Genomic DNA, 14557 nt, shown 5'->3' with positions numbered 1-14557 from the left:
TTTGGAATGACAGTGCAGCAGCCTTTCAGCTCACTGGAATAAGCAGCATTTGTATCATGCAGAATACACATAATATTTTATTTATCAGAACTGTATAAGTATTCAAAGGTATCAAAAATTTCAGAATAGTAAAATTATTTGTAATAATGGTGAGATCCAGCAGGCTGGCACAGTAGCCACAGCACAACCTGCATCAGTTCTAGAGAACAGTGCCCCACTGGTTACTGATGGAAAACAGCACACAGAGCAACCTGCAGCCAGACGACTTCCCAGCCAGGAGGACACAGTCATTTGCAGGGGATCACTTTGTTTCCACTCACAGCCACTGGAATCAGGAGCTTCCTGTACTCCAGAGGGAAGTAACGCTCTATCAGCACATGCAACGGCATCTTGTCTGTCACCAGCCCTTGTCTTTGTTCAAAAAGAGGAGAGCAGAGAAGAAACAAAGTTATTAGTGAAAAGGGTTTCCACTTTAAAAACTTATTCAGTTTTCTCACAGTGACATTTTTACATTTAATCGCTGAAACGCTATGGCTGCTTGTGACAAAGAAGCTATAGACTTCTATTCGCAGGCAGCTGTGTCAGGCAATACACCAGGTCCTGCACAGAGTGCAGGCACCGGGCCTCAGGCACACAGAAGCAGACCAAGAGGGGTGGTTACTGCAGAGCAACTCCATACATGCTTTCCTTGTGGAAGGAACAGAAATACTGTTCTTATTTATAAACCAGCAACAATCCCTGGTCCTTGTATGAGGCAGTGGAAAGGCATAAAGACATCTAGAAAAAGGTAAAGTAACAAGTGTGCAGAATCCTCAAACCTGGCCAACCAAACCATCACACCTCTCAGCCTGTTTATACTAATTTCAAGTGAGAAAATTAAAATCTCTGAACCAGGATAGCAACAGATTACTCTTTTTAAGCAGCAGCACTGCCTCCATCTGCACAGGCCCACGCAAAATCAAAGCCTTTAATCAGATGTGCCATGCAAAATCCCTAAGGTGACTTTAGCATCACATCTGAAACTCTTCCAGTGGAGATAAGCAATGACATGGAGTAATAACTTTAAATGAGGAGTGATTAATTTGTTTCAGGACCCACAGAGATTTACAGAGGGGTCCCAAGCCAAGAACAAATCCCTTGTGTTTTGCTCACAGAACAAAGTAAATTCAGCCATGAGATCGGGCAGCTGAAGGAGCCTCCAGAGAAGAGCAGCAGCGGAGAGGCTCTGAGAACAGTTAATCCAAGCAAACAGCGCAGCCCCGCCTCGCACTTACTCTGCTTTTTCTACTCACACCACTCGTTTCCAAGCCATAACTGCTTCACCCTTGCACACATCCCCCGCCTCTTGCTACTTGTTCCTCAGATGACTCCTGTGCTGCCAACCCCTTGCTACTTCCTGTTGCCCCTGCACCACCTTCATGGTGGAGTATAAAACCCCACATCTACAGAGGCCCTCCTGGGACAGGAGGCCCAGTGGCATCACACAGTATAAATCACAAGACACCACACTTGCTGTGGAAATACTGCTAGTGCACATCCTGGCAACAACAGTCTTGCCAGGCTATCAAAGCACCACCAAACACTCCTACGAGTGAATAATAACCTTCCCTTTACCTTCTCATGAGGATTTCCAGGTCAGCCATCTCCACTGTCTTCCTCCCTGCATGGTTGCTGTAAACTTCCAGATCATTGCTTAGCTGCTTGAAATATCTCTGGGAGCTAAAGGAGGATTGAGAAAAGAAATAAAATCAGGCTGTGGAGTGTGTGAACAACAGCTACTCAGCCGCTTCTTTGGGGCAAGTTGAACAAGAGCTGCTCACTGCACAGGTCACAGCCTGCCAGGGAAAACTGGGGGACAAGAAACACTCTGGCCCATGAACAAAGTCTCACTTCTCAGCAGAGGCTCCCTTGAACTTCACAGCCAAGACAGCTGCGAAACAGCTGCACATCTTATGAGCAAGACCTTTCCCAAACTTTCCACACATGCAAGAACAGGGGTTCAAACCAGTGAAAAATCAGCACCGAGGATTAGACTATTAGCTCTTCCAATGACACTGTTCAAACAATCCACAGATTTTACTCATGAAGGTAACATGGTCTACAGATTCAAAAAGCTGAGAAACCTGGATTCAGATGTAACACTGCACAGCTGGAACACCTTCACCTTGCCCAGCGAAACGACTGTTCTCCAGAGCCCCCTGCTCACGGAGAATTCTAACAACGAAGAGATTGTGAATGGTGCAATCTGGGATAAAACCCAGATGCTCCTTCAAGGTCACACTGGTCACAGATACCCACACAGCCACCAAAAGTGCCTAGCACATCTCTGTCCTTGTTTTAATCAGACATCCCGTGACTCTCCCCAGCTGAACACAGAGGGCTGTCAGCTTGCCAGCAGCAGTCCTGACAGGTTTCTTATTTCAGGAGAGAAAAGAAAGAAACAAGACTAAAAAAAGTGGGAAGAGGGGCTTTTTTTTGCTGCTTACCATTTTTCAACAATTTTGTAGGCATCTCTGGCCACTGGCATTTTCACATAATGGCTAAATATCTGCTTTATCAAACTGCTTGCTATTTGAGGCTCACTTGTTTTCCTCCTCACTGGCTTGGCCCGCAGTGGCTGCGAGGGAGACCTTTGAGGGAAATTGAAAATTCACACATCAAATGAAGAAACACAGGGGAGCAGCAGAGAATGCCAGGCTGAGTTTGGGCAAACCTTATGCTGAACTGGAAGGGGTAAGAACTACCTCGAGCTCTTAATTCTTTCTCCCTCACAATTCTTCAAAACCCTCATGCCCACAACATCCAGTTTAATAGTCAGCAAACTACAGTTCCCTTTAACACAGAAATACAGTTTTCACTGCATCCCTGTAGTTTTCACTCTTCAGGAGTGCACAAAGTTTGAAGCATCCACAGCCCACCTCTGCCGGGTACACTTTTACACAGCTGAACATTTTGTATAGTGGTGGTTTTTTTTGTGTGTGTGTGTGTTTGTTTTGTTTTTTCTCCTCCTTAAACAAAGACCATAAGACCCAAAGGAAATAACAACTGGTTTCCATTCTATAAAGGAAAAATTGTAACATGAAAAAGTAAATCCCTGGATGCACTCAGTACACAAGTGGAAAACAACAGTAAGGACCTGGAATCTCCGTCTAACACGTGCAAAACTCAGAGAGAGACTGCATGTACCATTTGATTCTCTCTCCAGCCCACCTGCATGTTTCTCTGTCAGAAACTCAGAGGCTGCAGGAGATCAGCCCCAGAAATGAAGTGCACGTAGTAGTGGGACAAATAGCCAGTTATGATTTATGTCATCTTGGTTACTGTTCATGTCCCTCAGTTTATCCATTTGTGAATTATTATATATGAATGTTCAGTTCACAGGATCAGGGCAACAACTGAAGTTTAGTGACTCTGAGACTTTGTTTCTAAATGAATAGTTCTGTGGCCTTAATATAGCTGACCACTATAGAATCACACAGGTATTAAGAGATTGTTTTATAGCAGAACACCTTAACTGTGGCTCTCACATAGATATTGCTCCACTACATAGTCTAGAGTACTCCTCAGGCTTTTAACCTGAGCATTACTATCTCAGGAGGCAAACAGGCCAACTCAGACTCTACTGCATAAGGTACAAACAACCCAATGCACTTGTGCAACAACTTCCTGTAATAAAGGCTCTGAACCTGTAATTATGATAATCTGTTAGCACAGCTCGAAAGCCTGAAAATCTGTGAATCTATTAATATCGATAAATTCCTATGAAGAACATGCATCCAAATACCAAGATCTTCTTTTGCCAATGAGGACCAGTACTCTCTACAGAGCAATTAGTATTCAGACATTCCCCTCTCTCCACCTGGTACTTACAGCCCCCAGGCACTCCTACCAGGCCACTGCTGAAGGTGCCTTATACTTACTTGGGAGCAGCAGGTTTTGCAGAACGTGGAGTTGCCCCCTTGGGAGCAGCAGGTTTTGCAGAATGTGGAGTTGACAGCACTGGCTTGTCAGCTGCAGCACGGACAAATGCAGGTGTCTTCATGGAAACATCTGGGGGAAAACAGTGTCTGAGGAACAGAACTCTATTTTCAGAGTTCCTGCAGCCAGCAGTGCTGCTGCAGCACACAGAAGCCTGGTCAGCTGTCCACACATCTGGTCCAGAGCTACACTGCTTGTGCTTGGGCTGAGGCTTTATGACACCCTGAACCAGCACATCTGCTGCGTACGGCATTTCCACCCACCCCACCTCCTGCCACACAGGCTGGCGGCTTTCCTCATGCCAGGTCCTGTCACTCCCCTGCTTAATTTTCTAAGATGCTACTCTCACTGTTCCACCCCATCAGATCTTTTTGTCAAGGTTTTTCCATCTCTTCATACAGCTGCGTTAAAGATAAGCGTACTGACAGTATTGTAGACACCCTAAAAACACCTACAGCTCTCCCTGTGGCAAAAGCGTACCAGTTCAACCGTGGCCTTTGTGCCTCCCACACAGACACTGATATTCTCATTACAGCTGTATTGCCCCACAATGCCTCAAATCCTGGCAACTGGATTCTTTCACGATGTCCCTTGCTCAGTTTTTGATTTCAGGGTGTATTGTATTTCAAAAGACTTTAAGACCAGTCCCAAAAGACACCACTAATAAACACTCCAGGCATTCTCAAACGTGGCCTTGACTGAAGAGAACTCTGATGTGTGTTCTTCCAAAAGGCTTAAGCACTCTTAGGACAAGAGAGCCAACTGATGCAGTGTTTGAAGAACTGTTTAGAAATGGACACTTCTCAGCTTTCTGGAAAGTCAGCTTACCCTTTTAGTTAAATGGAAAGGAAATCTGTATGTACAAAATACAGGGTTCTAAAGTAGGTTTGAAGTCTGGAGTCACATAAATGGCTGTGGGAATAGCAGTCCAATGCTAAGACATTAAAAGTCAGCATGAAGTTAGGAGTCAGGAAGGAAAGAATAAAATTGAAGATATCTGTATGTCAGTGCATAAAACCACTCCGCACTCAGTTTGTCTGTTTGTGCACAAGTGCACAAACAAACTTGTGCAAAGATGATCTAGCTCCCTGGAACACCAGATAAGCCTGTAACAATCTTGCCTTCGGAACAGCAGCCAACAGCTTCCCCTGGACTATCTGATGGACTAAACAGTTAATCACGTTATTAACCTATGTTGTTCCTCAATCTATTGAGAAACAGCAGGGAAAAATACTTCCTGCTACTGATGCAATAGTTTTCTTACCTTCACTCTCAGGGTCTTCAGCTTCATCCTCAGTAGGCTCTTTTTCTGGATCATCCCATTCTGCCATGACAGCCTGGTCTTCATCTGCTTGTTCAACAGCTTCTTTTAACGGCTTCATGCCAGAGTTTTCAGGGGAGGAAACAGCATGGACATGCCTGCCCAGACTTTCAGCTTCAACATCTTTGGTAATATCATGTTCTAGATTACCAAAACAGGAAAAATACATCACTGAAACAAGTACAACAGTAAAAATTTCAGAGCATTCGTAAGAATGAAACCCAACTTTCCACTCCTGACCATGTTGCCACCTATTATGTTATTGCCTTCAAGAATTAGGGCATCAACACACTAAGCTAGACAAGCTAATGTACTGATGAATCCTCAACTTCTCCCTGTGCTACATCTAGGTGTGCAAAAATCACACAAAAAAACCCCAGCACTCGGTCAGGTAGAGAAGACACTGATATTTGAATGAAGTTTTTATTTGAGCTCCTTATAAATGAACTTCCTTCCATGAGAACTTTTATTGCAAAAGTCTTACCAAAGCCTTAGTGCAGCATGTTGAACACAACAGACCCAGCAATTCAGGAAAAGTAACTTGGGAGATCCTGACTTGCCAACACACTCAGAAGTCTCCAAGTCTCTCAATCTTGGCCCAATTCTAGAACTTCCACTAGTGAATTATAATTAGAGATGACTTCTACAATTATTTATAAACACTGTTGTCAATGCAATTTTGATTTGAGCAGAATGCAGTCTTTCAGTTTAAAATGCCCAAATAAGTCTAATATTTCCCCAGAATCAAGCCCAGATTCTAGAATACAAAGAGAGTTAACAACTCCCTCTCTCCAAGCAATGATGCCAATAACGCAGCTTGAGAGGTTCTGGCATTACAGATAGTTTTCAGTACTGAAGGTTGTCCTCACCAGCTTCAGCAGAGTCTTGGTGCCCAACGCTGCTTTCTGCTATGCCGTCATCTTCCAACAGGGCCATTTCTGTTTTCATTCTCACATCCTGTGCCATAGTTTTCTGCAATTCTGCTTTTTTAGTCAGTTTCTTCTCCAAATGTTCAGAATATCCAGTATTTTCAAGATGCTCTGCAGCTGAAATAGGAAATTCTGTCATCAATCTTACCTACAAGAAAACCCCAATTGGCCACCAGCATACAGTTAAACAACTGCTAAAATTTATTCCTGGTAAGTATACTCAGCAATGGCCATAAGGGAAGCAGATGCAGTTCTCTTCCAAAAGTTTACAGCTAAAAAATGCACAGTTTTTCTGGTGTTTGCTCTACAGCAACCTAATTAGGGTGCAGGTCAAATCCCAATTAAGGAAGGAAATTAGCCTACAGAAAGCAGAGCTCTCCCAGCTCTGCCATCCCTACCTCTGCTCTCACTTAGTGATCATGTGAAAGACCAAATTTTTTTTCCTTTAAGCCTAACAAGACTTGGAGTTTGTGCTCAGATTCTACTCCCCATTTCCTCAGTTTTTCCTGAACAAACTATCTTGGAAGAGATACATCGCACTACAAAGAGGAGAGCACCTAGCAGTGGTTTTAACCACCACAGACAAGCCTCTAAAGAGTACTTCAGCGCTCCTTTTTGCTACATAGTAAATCTGTAGTCCACATCTGTTACTACATATCTCAAAACACATATAGGTAATTATTTGGAGAAATCTGACTGCGAACTCTAATAGTACTGTCACTCACTGAAGGGTTTGGAAACCTCAGCTGAACCCAGAACCAGAAGCCACAGAAGTGGATTTTTACCACCCACTCCAGTGACGGAGAGTTTTCACACTCAAGAGTACAAGCGTGAAGGCTTTGCTAGCCCAAATTCTCAGTGAAGGAGACAAGGAAGTTTGGCCAAAGGTGGTACAAAAATCAGTAATATCAACCTCACTAACCAGAACGCTGGGCTCCCTACACCAATTCAGGGCAAAATCTTGCCTAAAGTTAAGGGAAATATTAACTAGCTATGTGGGGAGAAGGCACCTGAGAACTAGAACAGGTTGCCCAGAGTTTGCAGTCTCCATCCTTGGAGACATGTAAAAGCTGCTTGGACACAGCCACGTAGAACAGTTTGTCCTGCTTGAGCAGGGGGGTTGGAGAAAATGGCCTCTAAAGGTGTCTCCAACCCCAGCCATGATGTGATTTCTGATAATACCTACTATGCCCCAAGTCCTAACCCATAGTACTCACTGCCAACCACCACCTCTTCTGAATCAAAAAGCTGTTTCATTGGGTTACTCTGCCGGGAATGATCTTGCTTATCTTCTTGCTGGTTTGCAGGTGGTTTAGAAGATACATGAGTTGTTCCGTCAACATGCTCACGATCAAGAATTAAGTCTTTCTCAGAGTATCTTTCCGTCCTTCCCTCATTTGTGCCCACACTGGATACCAGGCCCACTGGCCTTGCTGCCTCCTGAGCTGCAGAGATCTCACTTCTCTGTGCTGAAGTTTTTGAATCTGATAGCTGTAGTTCAAGAGCAGAAAGCTTATTTTGGTTCTGTTCAAACTGAGGCTGAACAAAGAGCTCCGTGTTACTCAGCACGATTTCCGCATCTGTTGTCTGCATGGCTGTTCCAATCCCAGATGCTGTTGGTGAGTCCACAAGATAGTTTTCTGCTGTTTAAAGTTCCAAAACAAGGTTTATGTGAAAAACTGTTCAAGGTCATAGGGACACACATTTACTACAGGACTTGCATAATTCAAAATTTAAAGTCATTCAACCAAATTTTATTCACCCTCCTCAGATCAAACACTGAAACTGTATCACCACGCTTCAGTGTCCTTAATTTTCTCTACCAAACCACCTCCCCAGTACCCACAGTTCTGAACATGATCCCAAATGATTCCTATGATATAAGTCACTAAACTTGGTGGAGCACATATTTAAGTATATAGAATCAAAGCACCTACAGATGTACAGCTTCATTCTAATCTTGCTCCCCAAGTTACACTGGATTTCTATGAATGTGCTACTAGCCTTTAAATCCTAAAATACAGACCACACTTCAGTTAACTGCTTCTAAAACCCATCTTGTATAAGGGTCTTCCCAAAACAGAAGTAACAACACAAAAGAAACCTTTTCTGTTCAGCATGTTCTGTTCCACTCCGCCTTCAAAAGCTTCAACATCAATAGCTTTGCGATTCTTCGGCCTCCGGAGCAAGCCTCTCTTTTCAACACTGTCTGGTAGGACCAGGGAACCAAGAGACATGCGAAGAGATCTGTAAAAAGAGGAGGGAAGAAATAATTTTCCAAATCTACACACTCCCCTTTTACCCTCAGATTACAAATGTGGTGCCACTAACAGTGAGACATTTCCCAAATCCCTTAGTTGGGAGGAATTTCCCTCAAAAAAACAAGATTACATGCCAGCATACTTTAAACAAGCAGTTTAATTTCATGATATCACCTAACATCAGGATATGTACCAAAAAGATCAGGAAACAGTTTTACAGCCTTCTACCTCAAGAGGGCTGCAACAATACATCTGACAAAACGTTCACAAATTAAAAAAAAAAATTGAGATAACAAACCAAAAGGCAAAAAAAATGTTTGAGAGTAAAGATGTCCTCTAGATGACAGCAGGGTGGCTGGAGGACTTCAAGGCAAGTCTGAGATGCCGGTTATAGTATCAGTATTCACAGCAAAGTAAAGCTACCAACACACTGTAACTTTTTGAAATCAGAGCTAAGGCAGAAACACGCAAAGCATGAGAGAAGATGTACCTCAATGTACATATTTCACACCCTAAAGAGACTGGCCATGCTCAGCTAACTCCACCCCTCTCTGTAGGCAGGTAAATCAAAAAGGGGGTTCAGAGGGTTCAAAGACAGGAAGTACAGCATGCAGCCCTATGAATCACCTTCACATGGGATCACAGGCAAGGTCTGCAGAGAGAAAGGTGAAATAAATTGCTATCCATGGCCAGGATCATTAGCAAAGTACATGGGCAACACAGGAAAAGAAGTTCTTTGACTAGCAGAAAAGCTTTTAAAGTCCAGGAAAGCTGCACTAAAGACTGCATAGATGCAACTGATGTCATGAGTCAGTTAACAGGCAGAGATAATATCTAAGGTATATTGTGTACCTATTTATTGTTGAAAACACAAGAACAGAGGGAAAAACAGAATGATCCTGATAAGCAAAAAGAGGAGTAATAGTAGCAATACAACCTAGATCAACCAAGGCATAAAGTGCAGAGCAACAATTTCTGAAAATCACAAGGTATGTGATTTCACCAGCAGGATAGGAGATGATTGTGTTACTACTAACACAGGCCCTAATAATGAACCAGGGTATCTGCACAGTTCTTCACAACCGCAGGTGATGAAACAAGGCAACTATAGATAGGACAGCCAGAAGTTAAGACATTTTAGTTCAAACTCACCGAGCCAAAGTAGTGTTGTCCAACGTTGACTGAGCTAGAAAAAGTTGGTCACACATTAGCCGTGAAATTACACTAGCTGAAAAATTACCCTCTACACAACAGGCTATGGGAACACTCCAATGGATTGTCCATCTGTGCCCCCGAACTGCCTGTCAGAATTCTAGTAAGAAATTTCTCAAAGGGTTATAAAACAGTTATTTCAAAGGTAATTTAAATAGAGCACATGCCCTCACACACAATAATATTTATCTTACCACATTAACAGGAAGATAGGCTAGGGCCTCAGTCATAGCCACCCTTCAGCAGCCCTTTGCCTCATAAACACTAAAGCATCTGGAAGCTCTAGAAATGCATATAGCTACTCCACAGGTTGTTGGTGAAACTGTAACTCAAACCTGTTCTACTCAAAGTCCTAAAATTCCAAAAGCAGATCTAGAGAACAGTGACATAATCATGCTCCTACTAGAAAATACTAGAACACGTCCCCTCTGCTTTGACAGAGCTGCTCACATCTTATCAGAACATGTTCAGACCAGGTATTAGGCTCGAGGAAGGACAAGTAGATTTTTCTGACTACAGGTGAGTCAGGGTGGGATTCAGCTCCAGGTTAAACTACCCAAACACAGGTGTCTATCTTCCCCCATTATTGTCAAACACAATTAATCAAACATAGGTATTTCTGTCAGTGTGAGCTGAGTCACCCTCCAGACTCCACTGACTGCATCTCCCCTAAAATTTAGGAGGACTTCAATTACCTGCTGTACACACAGGCACAGAGCACCTGTAATTTGGAGCTGAGGTACATGTGTCTAATTCAGAGCTGAATCCCACCCCTGAATTCTACCCCAGCTGCTACTGCCAATAGGGTATGTAAACCAAGGTGAAAACTGCAACTCCAACAAGAGTTTTGTAACTTATTTGATACAATTGCAACAAAATGTATGCCGCTTGTTCTATTTTCAATTTTCTGGAACTGAGGGCAAGATAAGGATTGCTTCTTTTGGAGACACTTAAACTCAAAGAGCAGCAAGATGGAAAAGTAGTCAAGAAGTCACATATAGTCAAAACAGAGGCTGTAAGTTGACTCAAAAAGGGTGGTTTAAAATTTGATTGTGGGGCCTTTTACCTTCTCCACTATCCCCTTTGCACAAGGTACTGCAGCCTCACTGCCAAATGTACAACTGCCCAGCTGAGAAGTTACTAAGAACTAAACTGCAGCAGATGGAAATCAATTGACAGCAAATGGAGGGCTGAACAAGGCAATTTTTCACTGCGGCCTTACCTTGGTTCTGGGGAAGTCGTCTGTCTGCTGCTCTCTCAAATTCAGAAATGCTGAGTTTCTTTCTCTTCTTAGTCATATGGAAGGTGGCAACAGATGTGCTCTCGGGAACAAGGTCTGGCAGTTGCAGTTCCCCCCTACCAACACAAACCAGGCCTTTAACAAAGGACTTTAGCTTCTCAGCTACCTTAGAAAGATCTCTGTAACATCAGTGAATAGCAAATAGAAATTATTTGTCCTTGCTGCAGCAGAAGCAAGGAACTAATCAGGGATTAGCTCAGCAAGTGTAGGAAAGTGTCATTGGACTAGATGACCTTTGAAGGTCCCTTCCAACCCAAACTATTCTATGATTCCCTCCCACTAAATCAAAGTAAACTTGACAAAGTAAAAGAAACAAAACTTGAGCGTCTATTCAAAACAACAGGGCTGAGAAAAGTCAGACTGCAGGTAAAAGCTTGGACTTCCAACAAGCTCCATCACTCTCTGCTAACAGCCCACAAAGACAATAAGGTCTGTCAGTCCTTCCAGTGTAAATGAAAAGGCCATCATCATGAAACACTGCCAGGTATCACAAAGCTGGTACACAGAACAGACGTAATATCCCAACCAGGCACTGGATCAGGATCGGAAACTAGGTTTCTGAATTGTTTTCCCCCTCTACTGAGGAGTTTCAAGAATTCCCTCTCAGGAGGGTCACATTCAGGCAGTGAGCTGCTGCCTGCACTCCACAGTGTCCTACAGTTCTGGGTATTTTTTGCATCTCTGCTGGAGGATGCTATCACAACTGGGGAAAGCAGTGCCTTTCCAAATTCAAGAAAGTTCACATCAAGTAAAGGAAGGTTGTGATGGAATTTTTTAAAAAGACTTCAAGTTTATAAAAAAAATGCAAAAGTATTTTTTTGAAAGTCTGTACCTGTTGAACAACTGTCTAACATAAGGAATACAAAACTCTACAAAGATCCAGCCATCTGGTTTTATCATTGAAGACAGGCTGATGAGAAACACATTCTAAGATGTTCAAGAGCTACAACAAGCAAAATTGATTTGCAATTAAAACAATACTGCTCATTTTTATAATTAAAAAAAACCTAACCAAAACAAACATACAAACAAACAAAAGCTACCACACCCACAGAAAGCTGAGATTTTTTCCTTCCCCTATTAGAAAAAAAAAAAGGACATAAGTTCAGAAGTTTTCCTAATATTTTAAATAACCTGTTTAAGGTTGCTTATAGTCAATACAAAAAGTTCAGCTATAAAGACAAAATGAGGGAAACCAACATCCTTTAGAAGAGTATCTTTTGCACTAAGCAAAAATATACACAGGTGTTGTGACAAAACTGGCAAAAGCAAATTTAGACTTGCCACCACTACTGGTTTTCTTCTATTTCATATCAAAGCTGAAGGAAACAAGCCACAATTCAGCCTCTCAGTCAGGCCTATTGACTTAAAATATTAATGGAAGCTAAACATGAATAAAAGCAGCTGAGCCTCAAGCAAACCTCACCTCCAAACCACTCTACACCAACCAAGAGGCAATTACACCATAAAAAGCCACAGCAGCAGCAGAGCAGTCACTCATCACACCTCAGCATTGTCAGTACACAGCCTGCAGCCTTGGAGAGATGCAAGAACTTCTATTTTAGTGCCTGTCACAGACAACTAAGAAAAGTAGGTTTCCCCCAAGAGACTTAATTGTATCCAGCAGTTCCACTGCAAAAAGATACTAAAAGTCTGGATTTAAGAAAGGGGACTAAGCACAAACCTGCAGTATTTACTGTTCAGTCCCCCAGTTCCAGCAATTCCCACGTGAGCCTTAACGCTGAAGAAGTATTTATGGAAATCTCACCTGACAGAACACAATTCTGATCACTGAAACAGAAGTAAAGAAATCCTGCTCCCCAACTCCTTAGTAGGAACTGCAGCTGTACCTGGTTGTGTTAAAAAACCCACAACTATTGCTTACATGCTTGAAGGCCTCTTAGATGGGAGTTCTGGTCGAGCTTCTTCTGCTGCTTCATGTTGAGATATCTGAGGCACCAGAGGTGAAACTTGTGGTTCTGCCAACAGACAAAACATTTCCTTTCCACAATATAATCCAGCAAGAATGTCAAATGCAGCAGAGTGTCAAAGCTATACCACATTCTGGAAATTATATTTATTGACAGGTTAAAATAAAGATCTGGTGAAAACTATTTGTGTTCTACTCTTAGGAAAGCTGCACATACAGTGACAAAGCCAACAGTGGTAAACAGCAACATGAGGGTTGCACAGACTGCAGCTGAGCTGAGGGTGGCAACAGCACCCACCTCTATAATTTGCACATGATCCTACAGCTAAAGGCAGCACAAAAATGACACACTTGCTCACCAGGATGAAGAAGGGAAGAAGATTTTCAATAACATGTTTTCATCAACATAAGGCCTGGCCTGTATTGTATTACCTTACTCAGCTGCCATCACAGCTACTCCTCTTCTTTTACATAACTTGGTTATACAATGCTCTGGATTTCTGTTTCGCATAACAGCATAACATGCTACAAAACAACACCTCCTGCCATGAACTACACCAAAATATTGTCCTAAAGGTTTGTTTTCATGTGAAAAAAGAAAAAAAAGATACTTACGTGTCCGAATGATTCTCTTGAGCATAAGCCGTGGTGTGTCATTGTCATGATCAGGGAATGCAGTCGGTCTCTGTTTCAGTAAGGTGCTTCTGCCAGAATTATTCTCTTTTCCTGAATCAGCTACAGTCTAAAGAAAGAAATCAGAGACATACAATTCAAAAAACGTATTTTCATCATTAAAGATTAATCTTAGCACCAAAAGCATTAATCATCTGTTTTCTAATAAAAATCTAAGGTAGCTAACATGAACCACTTTACAAGTTCCTAAAAAGAAATTGTGCGTATTTGCTTTCTAACAACGCCGGCACTTCATTTTGGGGTGGAAGGCAATTCACAACGGTGCACCATCGAGGTGGGTTTCAAAGAACAACTCTCAACACGGACAAAAGCCTGAAGGACTTAAAATCACGGCCCTTTTTCCCTCATAGTCCTGACCTAAAATAACTCAAAAAGGGAAAACAACAGAAAAAGACAACCCAGGTGATGCAAGGCTGTAAGAGTCATGGCTATTGGGTAAGCACGAAATTGAGAGGTTTCAGCCCGTTTTCCACGTTTGAAGGCGAACGGGAGCGTCCTCTGCTTCCCCAGTCCCTGCTCCGAGGGTCTCACTTCCTCACACCGAGCGGGAGGACAGCGTCAGGCGAGCGCCGCGGGACGGCTGATCTCGACAGCAGCTCTCCCCTTCCCTCCTTCCCCACCGCACCCGCCCTCACCCGGCCCTTGGCCGCAGTCAGCACTCGGAGGCTGTCGCTGCGCCGGGCCCTTCGGCGGTCCTGCCGGCCGCTGTCGGCCATGGCGACGTAACGGTCGCGCCTCCCGACAGCACCACTTATCGCGAGATCGCCGCGCAGTGCTTCACGGGAGGGGAGGTTAGCAGGGCCCGCCTGCCGAGGGGGCGTGGTCTGCCGAGGGGGAGTGGTCTGCCGAGGGGGCGGGGCGCCGCGACGGCCCCTGGGAGCGGTAGTCGGCGGGGCGGGGGCGCAGCGCAGTGTGGGGCGGGTAGTTCCGGCG

The 14557-nt window shown here is 43.5% G+C and overlaps 2 protein-coding genes across 3 annotated transcripts in view; one reads left to right on the top strand and one right to left on the bottom strand.

The window, feature by feature from the left end:
* Positions 1–1621, top strand: part of TSNAXIP1 (translin associated factor X interacting protein 1) — a 24487-nt gene extending 22866 nt beyond the window's left edge. Inside the window, exon 16 of the mRNA XM_065029142.1 lies at positions 1155–1621. Within this exon, the coding sequence (XP_064885214.1) occupies positions 1155–1164 (10 nt within the window). The 3' untranslated portion in view covers positions 1165–1621. The remainder of the gene's footprint in view (positions 1–1154) is intronic.
* CENPT (centromere protein T) lies at positions 49–14557 on the bottom strand. Of its 2 annotated transcripts, XM_013370487.3 has the most exons (13): positions 14260–14557; positions 13547–13673; positions 12887–12980; positions 10924–11057; positions 9642–9675; positions 8333–8475; positions 7446–7871; positions 6169–6345; positions 5243–5440; positions 3921–4050; positions 2487–2630; positions 1615–1719; positions 49–411 (listed from the first exon to the last, which is right to left on the bottom strand). In XM_013370487.3, the coding sequence occupies exons 1-13, from the start codon at positions 14338–14340 to the stop codon at positions 288–290; spliced, it is 1917 nt and encodes a 638-aa protein (XP_013225941.2). In that variant the 5' UTR covers positions 14341–14557; the 3' UTR covers positions 49–287. The 2 variants fall into 2 exon arrangements, with proteins under 2 accessions (XP_013225941.2, XP_064885212.1); XM_065029140.1 differs by lacking the exon at positions 2487–2630.

The sequence above is a fragment of the Columba livia genome, chromosome 13 (assembly GCF_036013475.1).
Source record: "Columba livia isolate bColLiv1 breed racing homer chromosome 13, bColLiv1.pat.W.v2, whole genome shotgun sequence".
Classification (NCBI taxonomy): Eukaryota; Metazoa; Chordata; class Aves; order Columbiformes; family Columbidae; genus Columba; species Columba livia.
This window is presented reverse-complemented; position numbering and strand designations above follow the sequence as displayed.

Coding starts and splice junctions, on each gene's coding strand:
- CENPT (XM_013370487.3), bottom strand. CDS start 14,340: ATGGCCGACAGCGGCCGGCAGGACCGCCGAAGGGCCCGGCGCAGCGAC. Junction 12,981..13,546: donor CAAGAGAATCATTCGGACAC/GTAAGTATCTTT, acceptor GTCTGTTGGCAG/AACCACAAGTTTCACCTCTG. Junction 1,720..2,486: donor TACAAAATTGTTGAAAAATG/GTAAGCAGCAAA, acceptor ATCCTCCTTTAG/CTCCCAGAGATATTTCAAGC.